At 40.7% G+C, this 16,008-nt stretch overlaps 1 protein-coding gene across 1 annotated transcript; it reads left to right on the top strand.

The window, feature by feature from the left end:
* Nucleotides 1-1,489: 1,489 nt before the first annotated feature.
* On the top strand, nt 1,490-12,830 carry FYTTD1 (forty-two-three domain containing 1). Its single transcript, XM_088525519.1, has 9 exons — nt 1,490-1,620; nt 4,286-4,417; nt 6,367-6,512; nt 7,653-7,765; nt 8,819-8,915; nt 9,762-9,823; nt 10,709-10,783; nt 11,387-11,513; nt 12,638-12,830. Exons 1-9 carry the CDS (start codon nt 1,527-1,529, stop codon nt 12,731-12,733), a joined length of 942 nt encoding a protein of 313 aa, XP_088381645.1. The 5' UTR covers nt 1,490-1,526; the 3' UTR covers nt 12,734-12,830.
* Nucleotides 12,831-16,008: the final 3,178 nt, after the last annotated feature.

The raw sequence follows: 16,008 nt of genomic DNA, 5'->3' as shown, positions 1-16,008 counted from the left end.
ACAACAGAACAAAGTTTTGTATATAACTAAAGTACAAGACATTTGTAATTCAGTGCCACATGGAGCCAGTGTCACTTGGCTAGAAGCTGCCATATTCCTGACAGCTAGACAGCAGTACAAAAGCTGCCAACTGCTACATGGTCCCTAAATTAATTTGGCCATTTGAGGCTCTGAAGAAACAAATGCTCTTCAGTAACAGAACCTTTCCTCGATTTTCCATTGTGCTGAATAGCGGACTGCTGATACCCTGTTTTGATAATAAATGCCACCAGCTGATGTGCTACAATCTGCATTTTGTCCGTCTTCCACCTGTCACAAGGACAGGTGGCATCTGTCACCTTTACAGCTAGCATATTTGTGGCTGGTTAAACAAAGCATTTGTTTATCAGAGTGACACAGTCATCAGATGGAGCTACACCCCATAGCACCACAGATAAGCGGTTTAAAATTTTACAAAAAACATGATATTTGATTTTAATACCGCTAATACTGGTATTTATTGCTAACTCTGTAGTAGTATCTTCCCTTTAGAAATGGAACCTTTGAAAAACTCAAGTCCCACTCATATGAATGTCTGGAGAAAAACACATTTCAAATCTCTGACTCCAAGTCTTGAAATGAAGCTGTACATCGTGAATATGGAGAAGAAAGTGAGGTCAGAACTCGTGGCCTCCTGCACTCCTCACAGGCTCCTGCTGCTTGGACAAGAAAAAATTTATCACAAATTGAAGACGTCCTAAGTCATTAATTGAATCATTCTCCTTTATCCAGTTGAAAACAGCAAGATAAACATCCAGAATGACTTTATTTGCCTTATTTTAAAAGGTGAGAGATGCATAAGAAGTGTAAAAGTGCAAAGCCTTGTTACTGATCTGTTCTGCAGTACGCATCAGAGACCAGAAAGCCTCAGCCCTTCCTCTGATTCTCCAAGGACACTTGTTTTACACTGGGCCTGTCTGTTTCTTCCCTTAATATCTTTTGAACACATTGACCAATTTCAACCAAACCTGAGCAAGATGTAGAGATTTCAGTGATAATTAACAATCGCTTACGTTTAATAAGGAGTAGCTGGATGGAGGAAAGAAGTCCCACTGGATGAAGATGAGAGATCCCAGCCTGGATACCACCTGTCTAGCAGCATCCAGCTCACGTCCTAGCACTTGTGTGCTGCTGGCCGATCAGCAGCGCACACAGCCCCCGAAAATGCGAATATAAAGAAAAAAATAAAGGGCCTCATTAGTTTTCTCATTCAAGCTGTTCCTATTTTGTGGAGAGGCCCGCTACCCTCCCCACCAGGATCATGGCGCCCTCTCCCGGCCTACAGGGGGCGGCAGTTCTGCGCAGGCGCCCTGTTCCGCGGCTGGGCCGCGGTTCCTGCGCATGCGCGGGAGGCACCGCGGAGGGCACGCCCGAGCGCTGCCCGTGCTCGGGGTGGGCGGAGGTTGCCGCGCATGCGCCGCCGCACCCTGCGCATGCGCGCGACGCGCTCGCGGTTGGCCGAGGCGGCGGCTGTGGTGCGGGCAGTCATGAGCGCGTTCGGGGCTGCGAAGCCGCTCTCAGGCTCCTCGACTGCGCGGAACGGCAGCAGCGACAGCCTGGAGAAGATCGACATGTCGCTCGGTACGGAGAGCCGGGCCCGGTGCCCCGCGGCGGGGGGTCAGCGGCACGGGCTGAACCAAATGCCGGCGCCTGGTGGGGGAGGAGCGCGCTCCGGAACGAACCGGCCGGGCGGAACCAACGCGGGGGCTGTAGGGGGAGCGGACCTTGCCAAGTGGAGCGGGGGGATCAGGGCCCTACCATGGCCGGAGCGCGGCGGGGGTGCCGCGAGGAGCCGGCCCGGCCCGGCTCGGTTCGGCCGTGGGTCCCTTTGTTCCGCCGGGAACGGGTCCCAGGGAGCCTGCGAGGCCGGCCTGGCGCAGGGGCGGGCAGGGCGCCCTCCGCCGCCCTCTCCTCTCCCGGTCTCTGAGCGGGGAGCGGCAGCTCTCCCGTGTGGCTCCTCTGAAGTAGCCTCCGTGTCGCACAATGTTGGCTCTATCCGGTAGTTCCCTAGGAAAATCTGTCGAAGATGATTCCCAGCTTTCCCTTGTGGAACCTTTCTAATGGAGAGTGTCTGTGCTCACACTTCTTTTATACATTCAGTTGCAAAGATATGAAAATGGAATAAAGCCCATAAAACCTCCAGGCAGTTGTTTGTGTTAGGGAAGTTTATGAAGCCTCTTAAAAGATCTGTAGAGCTGCATCTCAGTGGTACCTGCTCTGGCCTTCTTCACTGAGCCCCGTAAGGCTGTGGAGCACATTCGGAATCTTCCAGGAGTGCATCTTCCAGGTTTATGCAGAAGGAGTGGAGTTTGCTCCGAGCTGTCATGATGCTACCAAAGCCTCGTAGATGGGTATTACCGGGGGCTTGCCTCAAAAACAGGATTTGTGATTTGAGTTAGACAGTTGATATAGAGCCAACCTTTGTGGCTTGGCTCAGATTAAATGGATTTTTCAGTTTGTTTTCTGATGATGTGCAGAGATTTTCTGAATATGGAATTGTTGTTTGTATGTAAATATGTTTTTACTTTAATCTAGAAGACTGAATCAATGTGTTTCCAAGGTTACCAAGACTAAGAATCAATGATTCTTAGTAGCTCTGTCTGCTTTTGTACTGTTGTTTTTTTGGCCATATTCCTTTGAGCAAGACACAAGCAGGTTCCTGGACATTGACTAATACTAGATTGCAAAGAACTTCTGCGGCATAATGGATGACGCTTTATTTAAGAAGCTCTTGTGGGTGTCCCTCAACAACTTTAATTGAAGAATTACTTGCATGGAAACAGTGTCGTCCATGCCTGCTGTTCTCAAGTCAACACCATGACCTATGCTGTGTGATGTGCAGCGAGCAAAGATTAGATTTAATCCCACATCTGTCATGATATCAATAAAGTTGACAGAGCAAGCCTGGGAATCCGAAGATGAAGACTGTAATATTATTTGTTTGTGTATTTGGTCATGCCCTTGAAACATAGCATTTCGTATCACAGGTATATAGGGGAGTGGAAGTACCCATTAAGCAGAATTATGTGTTTGCTCCTAAAAGTTGGAGAAGCTTTTTGTCTTGTGTTTCCTTTGTTGTATGCGAAGGATAGCTCGGGAATTCCTGGACTAGGGATGATCACCATAGTAAAGAAGAGTCTGTCGACATCAAACCCTGAGTTACCTGTGTATGTATTCCTTACTCTAAAGACTTTTTTTTTTCCCCCCTAATACACAATAATACACAATCACTTCTGCAGTAAAGCAAGCTAATTTCCTCCTATCATTAGTTCAGTGGGATGCCAAACATTTTTTTCCTTTTTTTTTTTTTAATGTTCTACTCTATCCACATGCATTTGAACTCTGTTGAATATAGTAACTCTCACTCAGTCTCTCCCTGAGTCAAAAGGGATGTCCACATTCCTGTGGTAGCTTGTATCGGTTCTGCGTCCATGATCTAGATGCAATTTGACATTTTCTTCTGTGTTCATTTTATAAGCTAGCTAGAATTCAAATAAAGCACCCCACAACATGCTTTAGTCTCATCTCCTGAGCCACATACCTGATTAGTGAAGGAAATAAAACTGATTTGACATAATTTGTGACAAACTTGTTTTTACTTTCCATCGGTTTATTGTTTTATACATGTTCTCAACCTGATAATAATTTGTTCCACATTGTTTTCCAGGATGACAGGTAAGATGATTGGTTTGGCTTGCAGATCCCTGAGGGAGAGAGGTCTTCCTTGCTTTTCTTCCTAATGATCTGGACCCCAGTGAGCTTATGAAGAAAACTGTTTGCCTGAGTTCTCCTTGCATGTCTTCCTTTAGTACCTTTGGATGAAAGAGCTGAGACTTGAATTGACATTTTATCTGGAATTTGGAAAGTGGGAGTGAGATGGGGCTACCTTTTCTTTACAGGTAGTATACACAAACTAACAGTCATTTAGACATAAAATTTAATGCTGGACTAAATGACACAAGTTTTGAAGCATCTTGAGTATTCTGAGTGAATATAACTGCTTATCTTTCTGCTGAGGCCAATATTTTATAAAATATGTACTCTTAAGACTCGTGATCTGGGTGTTTTATAGAGATAACATTTCTGGAACTTTAACTTGTATGTGCTAGCTTTGCAAGATTAACTGGTCTGTTCCACCTGTCTCCAAGCTGCTAGGGTTTTGGTTTTTCTACAGAACTGGAATTTATCTGCAAAGTATCAGAACACTTCTTTTTTTTTTTTTTTCTCCTTCCCCTTCCCCTTACAGATGATATAATCAAGCTGAATAAAAAAGAAGAACGAAAGCAATATTCTCCCAAAACGAAAAGGGGACTTCCTCAGAATGGCACTCGTCAGTTCAGGACACCAGGCTCCAAGTGGGGAATCCAGCAGCAGAAAGGTATGTATCTTAATCATAGTATGGGCTACACAATAACTTTATGAGCTGAAAAGTGACCTATGGAAAATGTTTGAATTGACATAGTCAATTCAGGTGTCTTTCAAATAGTGCTATATACAGTTTTGGCTGTAATTGTGTTCTTAGTGATCCATTTATATTTGCCTTTGTATTTGGTTCAGTCAGAACAGCATTGATGTGTTTGATCATGAGGGAGCTTATTTTAATTTGGGAAACTGTGTTGGTGCTTTGTCCTTCCTCAAAGATAGGAAGAAAGAGTGCTGAGGTCAAACCCTATGGATAGGGAAATATGGAGGCCTTGCCAGACCTCAGAGCATTGTGCTAAACAGCCACCATATTTGTATTTGTGAGATAAAATTTTCCTAGTAGCCGTCTCAAAAATAACTCTTGCTGCAGACTGTAGTGCTGCCTCTGGGATATGCAAAGGGATAGTCCAGAATGTCTGAGTCAGCTTTTCTGGGTAAGACCTTGGGCTGCAAGGAAGTGCCATGCCAGGTTTCTTAACTCCATGTTTATGCAGTGGAGTAGAAAAGCAGAGGAAAAAATACTAGAGAAGGGGTCATAAGGGGAAGAGTAGCACTGTAACAACTTATCGTAGATTCCCTGAGTACCTCTTGACTTTTTCAATAAAGAGGATTCACATGCTGAAATGATTCTCAGGTGTTAGTGCAGTACTACTAGCTCTTGCTGAAGTAAAGACTGCTTTTACTTTTTTCAGCACTGTATGACAAAATTTGGGGGAAAATACTGTCTAATGAAGAAGTTTATAGCTTCAGTCTAAATGAATGGTTTAATCTGGCATGCAGGGTTTTTTTGTTTGTTTTTGGTTTTTTTTTCATTTAGTGTCAAAGTGTGTACTAAAGTACACACTTACTAAAGTGCTGGTCACAGTAATCACAGTAATTCACAATAATCCTAATTTTATCTTTGTTTTTGTTTAATATTTGTTCTAGCAGCATTCTTGTTGAGCATCCTATATATGCAATGCATTAGCGTCCTGTATAAAAATGGCTTTTGGGAGAGATGGAATAGCCTATAGCTCAAGGCTCCAAAAGAATCTTATTTTTTACAGAGGTGATGACAGAAGTGTTTCTTAGTTTGTGTGTGTTTCTGTAAATTAGTGACAGTTGAAGAAAATGTTTGAGGTTTCTCAACCTAAGTATAAGAATATTTGTGGAGATGAAAGAGTAAGTGATTTCAAGTGGTAGATAACATCTAATATAATCAACATATTTGATTATTACGTACAATATCATACTATATACTATTACAGTTGTGATCGTCAATGCAATTGTTTTTAGGGGCCCAAAAGAAGCAAATATTAGAGTATATATAGTCTAGTATTTAGACTGTCAGGAGCAATTTGAGATGCAGATATAAAATTCTAAATACACCTGTGATTTTTACTTACACTTCTTGAATTTCTGCCTGACTGACTGCCTTGGGACTGACTGAGAAGTCTTGGGAACTGCTGATCTAAACAAACAAACTTGGAAGCTCGTTGGGTGGTGGTTTGTTTGTTTGTTTTCGTTTTTATCAAGCTGGTAATTTGAAGTGTGCTGGATGGTTGGGGAGCTGGATAATTTTATTATTATTAGGCACTGGATCAGCAGCCATTTTGGATTTTTTTGATGCTTTTCTATCACACAAAGGCTTCTAAATTGTCTCTACACAAATGCCAAATAGTTACAGGTTTTCAGCAGAAGTTAATATAGTAAAGTGGAACAAAACTGGGATCTTTGGGAAAAGCTGGTTATTGTTGTAGGTCTAGCCCTGCTAAATTAACTAAATGACCAAATTGTTTGCAAATGCAGCGGTAGTTTTTTTTCAGCCAGTGTGTGTAGCCAGATAACTTGACTTGTCTGCAGACCATCTTAGCAATAACCTTTTTCCTTCAATAAATGTTGTTGCACTCCTCATGCTTTTTGCAGGTTATGGGAAAAATCGTTTGGGACGCAGAAAGAAGGTAGCAGGGAAGAAACGTTCTTACGGAGTTATAACTGGCTTGGCAGCCAAGAAGGCAATGGGTTCGCGCAAAGGAATTAGTCCTCTGAACAGACAGCCGCTTAGTGAGAAGGTAATTAGTGAAATTGTAATGGTTGGTTACATCAGGGGTAACCCTGACTTTGCTAAAAGTACAGGTGGATTACAAGTATGGAACACATGTTTCTTAATAGTGCCACTTAAAATTTTTCTAATACACTGATTCTATAATGATGCACAGGCTTCTGGTACAATCTTTGGTTAAATCAGTGATGACAAGTGTTGCCTGTGTTTGTCTAATGACAAGCAGGGTGTCTAATGACCAGGCCTGAATATACTTAAAACTACTTGAAGGTTTTTGAGCACTTGATTGGATTGCAAATCATGAAAATCCTAGTGCAGGAGTATCTCCTTGGAAAGGGGTACTTGCAGGTAATTATTTCTACAAGTAGATTTTGTTTTTTTGTTGTCTTTCACGTTGCTTTGCGACAACAAATGATGCAGCAGACATGCAGGTGCTAAGCACCTCTTACAGAAATGGAAGTTTTGTAAAATACTTGCTGCTCTCAACAGACTGACTCTGGCACCCTCCAGTATATTGTTGCTTGCTCCATCTAATCAAGTATTGTACAATTTGGATTGCTTTGGGGTTTATTTGTGAAGAGTTATTTTAAAGGTGTGTGGCGCATCATACTGTCAGTTATATGTAGGACAATGAAGAAGTGGCCACTAAACTCTGCTTTATTTGGCCCAATAATGAGGAGAGTATATAATTTGTGGAAGTGTAGACCATTTTTGAACTATACTAGAATGTGATAAGTAGGCAAAAACAAACACATTCTTTATGCAGGTTAAAAATCAAACCGAAGAAATTAAGTTTCAATGCCATGAAATCTGAAGAAGTTTGAAACAGCAAAGATGTTCTTAAGCTTCCTGGAGCTGCTTGTAATATATTAAGAAAAACACAGCAAAAGTCATTCTTTGGAATTTCTCACGATTTTGAGTAAACGGGTTTAAGCACACACAATTGTCTTATACAGGATGGAAGTGCTGCACTGGAGTGGATCTGACTTAGTCTGCAATTACTTAATTTGTGAAGTATTTCTACTTTTTCTTAAAATAGAAAAGGACCCAATAAAAGAGTTATATTTGGGTTATAGCCATATGGTTCTCAATTCTGTTTTCTGTGTGTGTATACCTTATACATATATGCAATATATCTTTTTTGTTTAAGAATACACAGCGGAATTACCCAATTTTGAAAAAGAAAACAACCCTGCAGAGACAATCTGAAATGCAGAGAAAACAAGCACCAGCCCTCAGGAGACCTGCCCCACTAAGCAGAAGGTAAAATATCTAAGTCTCCTTTCTAAACTTTTAATCAATTTCTGTAGTGAGTTTTGTTTCTGACTGGACTGATCCCATGAAGAGATGGCAGGTACTGGTAATAAGGTAAAACCTCATATGCTTGACAAATCTGGAAGCTGAACATAGCAGAAACATGATCTCAGATACAAAGCCAGGTATTTATCATTGTGCAGAGCACTCAGGAAGTACATTTATTTATGAAAATATAGTATTCTGCCCTTTTTTTAAAAGTATAGTCTGTATGAAAATGGCTAACTTAAGAGTTCTATGTCCTGGAAGTGGTAACCATGATATAATTTCTAAACAAAATACCTTTGTGGAAGCTAGTGCCATCTTCAGCTTCATGGATGCTATTGCATGTTTTCTTTGTAACAGAATTAATCTGTTAGACTGCAAGTAAACTGTTTTCTGTGATATTCACTATGTGACTCACTGAGGAAATTGTAAACGAAACTTGTTCATTGTTCTCATTTGGTCTATAATCTAGACTAGGGGTTAACTACTGAGAGGCTCCCTAGAAAATGGTGTTGACAAGTGAACTGTAATAGCTTAACTGTCACCTTTGATTCCTTGGGGAAGGGTGTTAATCTTACTCTGGTTAAACCATTCTGCTGTTTCTCTTAGAGGCTATAGCACAACTTAAATGGATTGGGCTGGTACACCCAATTCTGCTCTGAGTCTTGATAGTTTTTTTTTTTACTTTTGCAATTAGCAGTATTTAAAGTACTGGTGGATATTGAAGAAGGTAAAAAAGCAGAATTGGTGAGTTTGCTCTTCTCTGACATAAACGTAGGAGTCCTAGATCTCTGTGTAACAGAAATGATTTCTCCATTTCCAGATTAATTGTAGTTGTGACTAAACATATTTTAGTCCTAATAGATGAGAAGGTTATTGCAACTGAAATCTCTAGTCTCAAGGAGGTAGCACTGCAATGTCCTCAGAGATGTGTTGGACAGTTTCTTGACTTTCATAGTGGTCTTTTTAAAATGTTACTTACGGGAGCCTATAATAACTATTTTATAAACATTACAGGAATAACATACAATCCACTTTTGCCAGAATTGGAAACAAACTGAATCAACAGAAAGACACTCGTCAAGCGACCTTCCTGTTTAGAAGGGGCCTGAAGGTAATAAAATTCCTTAAACAAAAGTTGTGCCACAGATTCTAAGACAGCCTGCATAATACAACTGCCATTAATTAAAGAATTTCAAATATCAGATCTGAGAAGATGGCTTGTAAATTAGTCACATGTTTTTCTGGCAAATCAAACTTGTTCTTTTCAGTTATGGTAATGGTTTTAGTTTTGCTTCGTATTCTAGTGGATGGAACAGAAATACAGTTTAGAATTTGTAATACATTCACCTTTTCTGCATGTAAATGTTTTTTAGTAAATGTTTTTAGTGCCTTTGAGTAAGATGGAATAAATAGGAGGTGGTATATTGAATAGCAGTGGTATATTAAGTATTATATTATATTATGTATATTATAATTGATTAGATGAGGAACTCTACATGTTTTTCTTGCTGGCCTGGTAACATTTTGGTGTATGTAGGTGAAGCGTGTGTTTTCTGAGGCAATCCTTAAGTGTCTCCTATTTTGACCATCTCCTAGGATTCTCTAAAATGTTGCCTGTATGTAGGGCTATATGTGTACTTTTGATTTTTTTTTTTTTAATTTATTCCTACCCTTCATTTCCAGTTTTCTCTCCTATCACTGCAGGTGGACACTGTTCTTCATCTCTTTATTGCTGAAATTGCTATCATGGATTACTCTACGTCATGCTATGTTCTTAGTTATTCCCTTCCAGTATCTTATGAAAGTGATAGGATAGACACCTTTAAAGTCTCTTTGGAAGTACAGCTGAATGTACAAACATTTCTAAACTTCTCTCTTTGAACTGCTGTATTTCCAGCTGCTACAGTGGGAGCTGAAACGGTATTCAGATCTGGTGTCCCTATTTATGTGATTTCAGGTTCAGACCCAAGTGCAGCCAGCAGATGATCTAGATAATCAGACAGTAAAAAGAACACGTCAGTAAGTATTTTATTTGATAAACTTCAGTTTAGTTACTTGTTTACAGTATTGCTTTAGTTTTGGATCTACCTTGTGTTCCTGGATATGATAATTGATTTTTGAATATAGGTGTCTGAATTCTATGGCAGCGGTTTTCTTCCCTCCTGCCCTTTTTCTTTTTTTTTTCCCCATGTGTTTCCTAAAGTATTGCCTAAGTTAACCAAGATGCTTTTGATAGCAAAAGATGCTCAAGAATGAAGGAGAAGGTGCTAGCTAGATAGACTAGTCACTACCACTAATGGCAGACATTGTACAGACTAGGACACTAAGACACTGTATGGACTAGGAGAAAAATTCTAATGTCAGCACTTCCCTAAGCTCTTTGTGTAATTTTCATTCTATCTAATATATGTATAGAACCTATGAAGTAATTAAAAGTATGTGAGACAGGCCATATGCAATGCTTGTTCCATACACTTCTCATATCATCTGCTAGCTAGGCTCTTTCACAGTTGGTTGCTGGTGACATAACAGGATAAGCAAGCAGCATGTGCCACCAACTTGCAGTCTGTCACTTCTGATGTGCTACAAAGGGCAATTTGGCTGCATCTGTGGAAAGTAACAGTGAATCTTTTGAAAAATATACAAATACTTCAATCAGTGCAGCAGTGTTGGTGCATCTTGCCAGCATGCAATCCAGGGCTTACCTGGACAGTCTTAGGTAAGGTATAGGATACAGAAGTCAATAGGAGCTTCTCATACCTTATCAAATGCAGATTATAGGGGCAGTACAAAGACTACAGACAAACATTCTTTACTAGCCACTGTTTGGGACACACATTTAAAGATGCAAAAGTATTGCTGAAATTTTGATTGGGATAAGTAATTTCTGTGTTTTCCGACTAGATGGCGAACTTCTACCACAAGTGGAGGGATTCTGACTGTATCTATTGACAACCCAGGAGCAATCATAAATCCAATGTGCGTAGTAAAAGTAGTTCTAAAATGTTCTTAGCATAACTGAAATCGCTGTTTGTGAGTCGTTTAGCAATTTCTTTGCATATATTATTTCAGGTATATTCTTGTGAAAGCTTTTAAAATCAGTCGTTTTTTTGAGTGGTTCTCACAAGGACCCTCCCATTGAGGAACTTAACGTGGCATAAGGTTGAATTGTGTTGGGCTGGGTAGATTTTCACCTTATCTGCCTGTTCTGAATCAGGCTGTATTGTGGCAGTTTTCCTCCCCTGCTTGATTGAGTATCAGTGATGGCCGTCTAATTCCTGGGTGATGATAATACATCTTTGTGAATCAGGAAGGAGCTGTTTAGAATTTCTTTAAGAAAGCATTGCTCTATTTGATTTTAAAGTTGAAGGAACTGTTGTGTTTCATGATGGTATTATAGATCAGAGTTGTTTTTCATTAGTAGTGCCTATTCTGTAAGGAAACCTGTATCTACTTTTTTTCCTTTTTTGTATTTGCAACACAGAGTAAAAACAGTCAAAATTGTTATTCTGCCAGCAGTAAAGTGTTTTCACTTTAGAAATCTCATATTCACTCTATCTGTTTTAATATTGGTCTTTCAAGTTCCCAGAAATTACGATTAACTCGTACTCCTGTGCCCCCATTTCTGATGAAGAGGGACCAATCTGAAGAGAAGAAGATTCCCAAAGGAGTTCCTTTGCAGTTTGATATCAATAGTGTTGGAAAACAGGTAAAAGCAGATTCTTTCTTAACTGTGGAGTGTTCCAAAATAGATAAAGTTGTTGAGCCAGGGACTTTACTCCTGTTAGTGACAGAAAGAGGGAACTAGTAACTACTTCTTGTTTCCCTTTCCAGTTCTTCCGCTAACGTGTTATGTAACTTCAAGCAAATACCTACACTTACTGTTCCTGCCCCTCTGGTTTAAGTCTTGCATGACCATGTGCTTTGAGTGGGATTTAAAATGATGAATATCTGTAAAATCCTTCTGATGTTCCTGCTGCTTGAATCGGCAAGTGTGTGTAATTCAGGGATGAGCTTTCTACAATTGTGTAACTTGCATGGGACACTGTCATCTGCATTTTGTTACTTTTCAGCTGCATCAGAGCAATTTTTGTTATGCAGCAAGAGAAAATAAAAAGAAAAAATCAAATACAGTGGTATAAAGGTTTGAGAGGAATAAATTTTCAAGAGTTTCTTGAAAACAGATGAGTGAGTGCAAGAGAGGTAATCTTAGTGTTCTCACTTGAAAAAAAAAAATCGGCAGGGACAGAATTAGGCACTGGAGATTCCAGTCACAAAATCAGACTGTTCTTGTAATCAGCCTTCTTAATACCCTCTGCAGAAAACATGGGCTCAGAGGATTGGTCAGGATTTTTCTTCCATAAACAAATAGTGTGTTGCTGATAGTCTAAAAAAAAAATTAATTGAAATGTCGGACTAGGTGCTAGTTTACTGCCTCAACTGGATGGACTGGAAAATAACCTGTGTTAAAGTAGTTAGAAACTTGCATTTGTTGAAGCTACACAGAACCCGTGCTTGGAAATGAGTCAAGTGAAAGTTCCCCTTTTCAGTCTGTCTTCAGCTTAACTTACATTTCTCTCGAGTTCATTTTCAGCCTTGACTTTGTACCATATGTTCTTAATGAATTCCAGGAAGTGTTAGCAGTTGATATGTATGTACTCCATTCTGATTTCTAAATGGTGCTGGAAAGGGTGAAACCAAATTAAATCTTAGTCAGAAATGCACTTACAATCATGTGATGATAATGAGGAAGGAATTATTCCGTCTACATTACGTTGATTAAATTAGCCTAACATCTTTCAAGTGTGTAATGAAATAAACTTATTTTTCCAGACAGGAATGACTTTGAATGAGCGTTTTGGGATCTTGAAGGAACAAAGAACAGCGCTGTCCCAGAGCAAAGGAAGCCGTTTTGTAACCGTGGGCTAACCTGCTGAGTGGACTCTGTACTGATCCCACCTATCCAAGAAACTGAGATAAAAGTGGGCAGAAGAACACAGCATACGTCACTGAAATTCTCCAGACTTCTTGCTAAGATACTGGCAGAGATAACTGTCTTTATTACTTTTTACTTGGAACAGTAAAATACATGATGCCCTAGGGTGAAAAAGTGGGGAAACAAACCTGCCAGAGCGACACAATGATCTGGTTGAAAAAGATTTTGTTGCCCAGCTGATGACAAATACTGTTTTTTTTGGTTCATCTTATAATCAAAATGCAAACATGAGGATAAAAGTTTTGGCGGGGGATGGGGGGTTGTTTCGTTTAGGAGTGCTCAGTACCTGTTCTTTGATCCCCTGCTATAGTAAAGACCATCAATGTTTTCATTACAGTCCCATTTTTATGGTGTTAGGACTGCCTATAAACTTCCCTCTGGACTGCAGTTGGGCACAGAGCCTTAGTCTGTGAATATTCTCGTAGTGATGTAGCAGCATTTTTCATGGGAGCATTGCTTGTAATTCTTTATGCTTTTGATGTTTGATTTCTTTTTTTTTTTTCTTTTTTTTTTCCCCTTCCTTGGAGACTAAAAATTTTGCATCTTCATTTTTGCAAATAAAGCTGTTAGCTGAGACCCAAAATATGTAATCGGGTTGGAAACGATTCTACTCTTATCCTTAAATGTGGTTCAAATCACACTAGAAGAATACCTCACAGGCAGTATGGTCATAGTTTATAGCTAAAGTTCCTCCTCTGCAAATGGAGTATGTCTGTGCCCCCCTTTTTTTTAATCTTAAACTTCCTATTTCTTCTTGTAAGCTTTTTTTTTTTCCTCCTCATAAACTGAATGCAATAACTTCACATCTCTTTGAATAATTTTGTAGGAATAAATACAACACTTCAGAAGAAAGTCAGTGGTGTGGTAGAGTTGCTAACCTTCAGGCGCAGGAGTGTCATCTTTCCCAAGAGGGTTCTCCCTGTCTCTCAGAAATGGCCAGAGACAAGCAACTTAATGGCATTTGTTTGTATGTACCAAAGAGAGGTAAGAAAGATGTGAAGCTGATCAACAGTGCTCAGGCATCCTAAAGTTAGCTGAAATCGAGCAACAGTTGTTGGAATAAAGCCCTCAGTCTGGCAGCATGTGTAAGGCATTAAGTAGTTCACAGAGTTGCTTCCTTAGTGCCTGGTTTTATGCATCAAAGTGAAAGATGGTGACAATTTGGGCTCCTTACTGTGAATTTATACCATCCCTAAAAAAGGCACCTGTTCATAATTAACTTGCTGTCAAAATTGCTCCCAATACTGGGAGTGATGAACTTAACTCTGTTCTACAGCAATATGTTTTAGGTACAGCCAGGTAAAAGAGTGATTGGCTGGCTGCATCCACAAATGTTTATGGTGTGTAAAGTGTTTTTAATTACACATATTTTTCTTGAAGAGTTTACACTTGTTAAGATGGTTTCCTTGCATTTTTATCTCGAGTTCCAAGTTGATTAGCTGTTTCCCTGAATGTACATGTTGAAGAGGATTTGACAGGAGATGGATTTCTGTCATATAGCAGTTTTAATGTCAGAATGCATCCTTCACAGTATATAGTACTTAAACCTTATTTTTAATGTTGAAAAATATACCTTAGCAAAACCAAACTTTTAGTAATGGTGTTGTTTTTTTTTGTCTTAATTGCTAAAAGGTTTTTTTTGAAAAAAAAATCACAGTTAGAATTTGAATAGATATTGTGGTGTTAGTCATCCTGTTTCAGTGTATACATTTTCCATGTGCCAGGATGCAACAAAAAAAAATCGTTTGCATCAACATAGATGCAAAAAATTGATGCAATGCATCAAGAAATGCTAGTTTGTATTTAATGAGAAGATGCTTTACACTGTACCTTTTGGTATTTTTTGGAGAAGTTATTACATTTGATCTATTCTGAAGCTGTTAATTTTTTTTTAAATAAAACGTTACAGGTTTCATACTTTCTTGTTCCTGTTATAACCATTTGGGCAGTATATTGGTTATATAAATGTTCTGATATCCTTAAGGGGTTGTTAATGATTAAATCATTATTAAATGTCTGAAAAATATACCAAAAATAAGTCTAATTTAAAGAGCTTGCACTCATTTCCAACTTAGTATTCTGAAAAATGAGACCTTATTGCACTGGAACTGTAAGACTCGCCTTTGAAAAAGACATTAACTGACTTTTTTTGGTACTACTGTCTGATTTAGTGGTTTGGTTGATATTTACTACCAGATACTTTGATCTGACAGATCATGTACTGGTTTTCATATTGCTATGACATGTCTCGCTAATAGGAAATCCCTGTAATCTGAGCATTTTATTACAGCATCAGCAGGAACCTTCTGATAAAATGCTGTGGTTGTGTTTTCCAGCAGTGATGCTGGCAAAGAGATGCTGGCAGGAGCTGCGGCTACACAAGCAGTGGAAGCGCTGCCATTAATGGTGCGTGGTGGGGACAAACTGCCTGCACACGTAGAGCAGGGCAAGTGTCAGTCTTGGCACATGATTCTTAAGGCTTTTTTTTTTTTTTTTTTTTCCCATAGTGATTTTTTACATGCTTATTTTTTTTCGGACATGGCAGCAGGTTTGTGATGTTGTTTTGGTTCTTAAGCAGCAGCTCTGTTTCCTGTGGGTCATGCCAGCGTCGAGGGAGACCCCAGTCCAAGGTGACCTCTTGGGGTGAGTGGCTGGGCGCTACCCAGGCACCAGAAAACCTAAGTTTGGGGAAGTGCCCTTGTAGCATCCCACCCGAGGGGCAAACCAGACTTTCCGCTGGAACTCAGGGCACAGGAGCCGTCGGCCCCTGGGGAGCGACGGGCGCGCTCGCAGGAGCGGGAAAAGCGCGCTCGAATTGGGCCCATTTCGGCTTTTTTGCGGTCTGCCCCCATGCGGCAGGCGGGAGGAGGGCGCATGCGCAGTGCGCCCTGCGAGTGTGTGGGCGCGCGCATGCGCCCTGCGTGCCCGTCCCTGGGCTCTCCCGCGCGTGCGCAGGAGCGCGCGAAGCCGGAGGGCTGCGGCGGGGGAAATGGCGGCCGCGGCGCTGGCGGCGCCGGAGGGCGGCTCAGGCGCGATGCCGGCGGGGAGCGCGGCGACGTGTCCGCCCGCGCCGGGTCCCTCGGGCCCGGGCTCGTGGAGCCGCTCCTTGGACCGAGCCCTGGAAGAAGCGGCGGCCAGCGGCACCCTCAGCTTGAGCGGCAGGAAGCTCCGCGACTACCCGCGGGCCAGCGCCGCCAACCACGACCTG

The sequence above is a fragment of the Tinamus guttatus genome, unplaced genomic scaffold (assembly GCF_059628265.1).
Source record: "Tinamus guttatus ecotype Peru unplaced genomic scaffold, ASM5962826v1 Tinamus_guttatus_pri_ptg000227l, whole genome shotgun sequence".
Lineage (NCBI taxonomy): Eukaryota > Metazoa > Chordata > Aves > Tinamiformes > Tinamidae > Tinamus > Tinamus guttatus.
The sequence above is the reverse complement of the archived record's forward strand: the minus strand, read 5'-3'. Positions and strand labels throughout refer to the sequence as shown.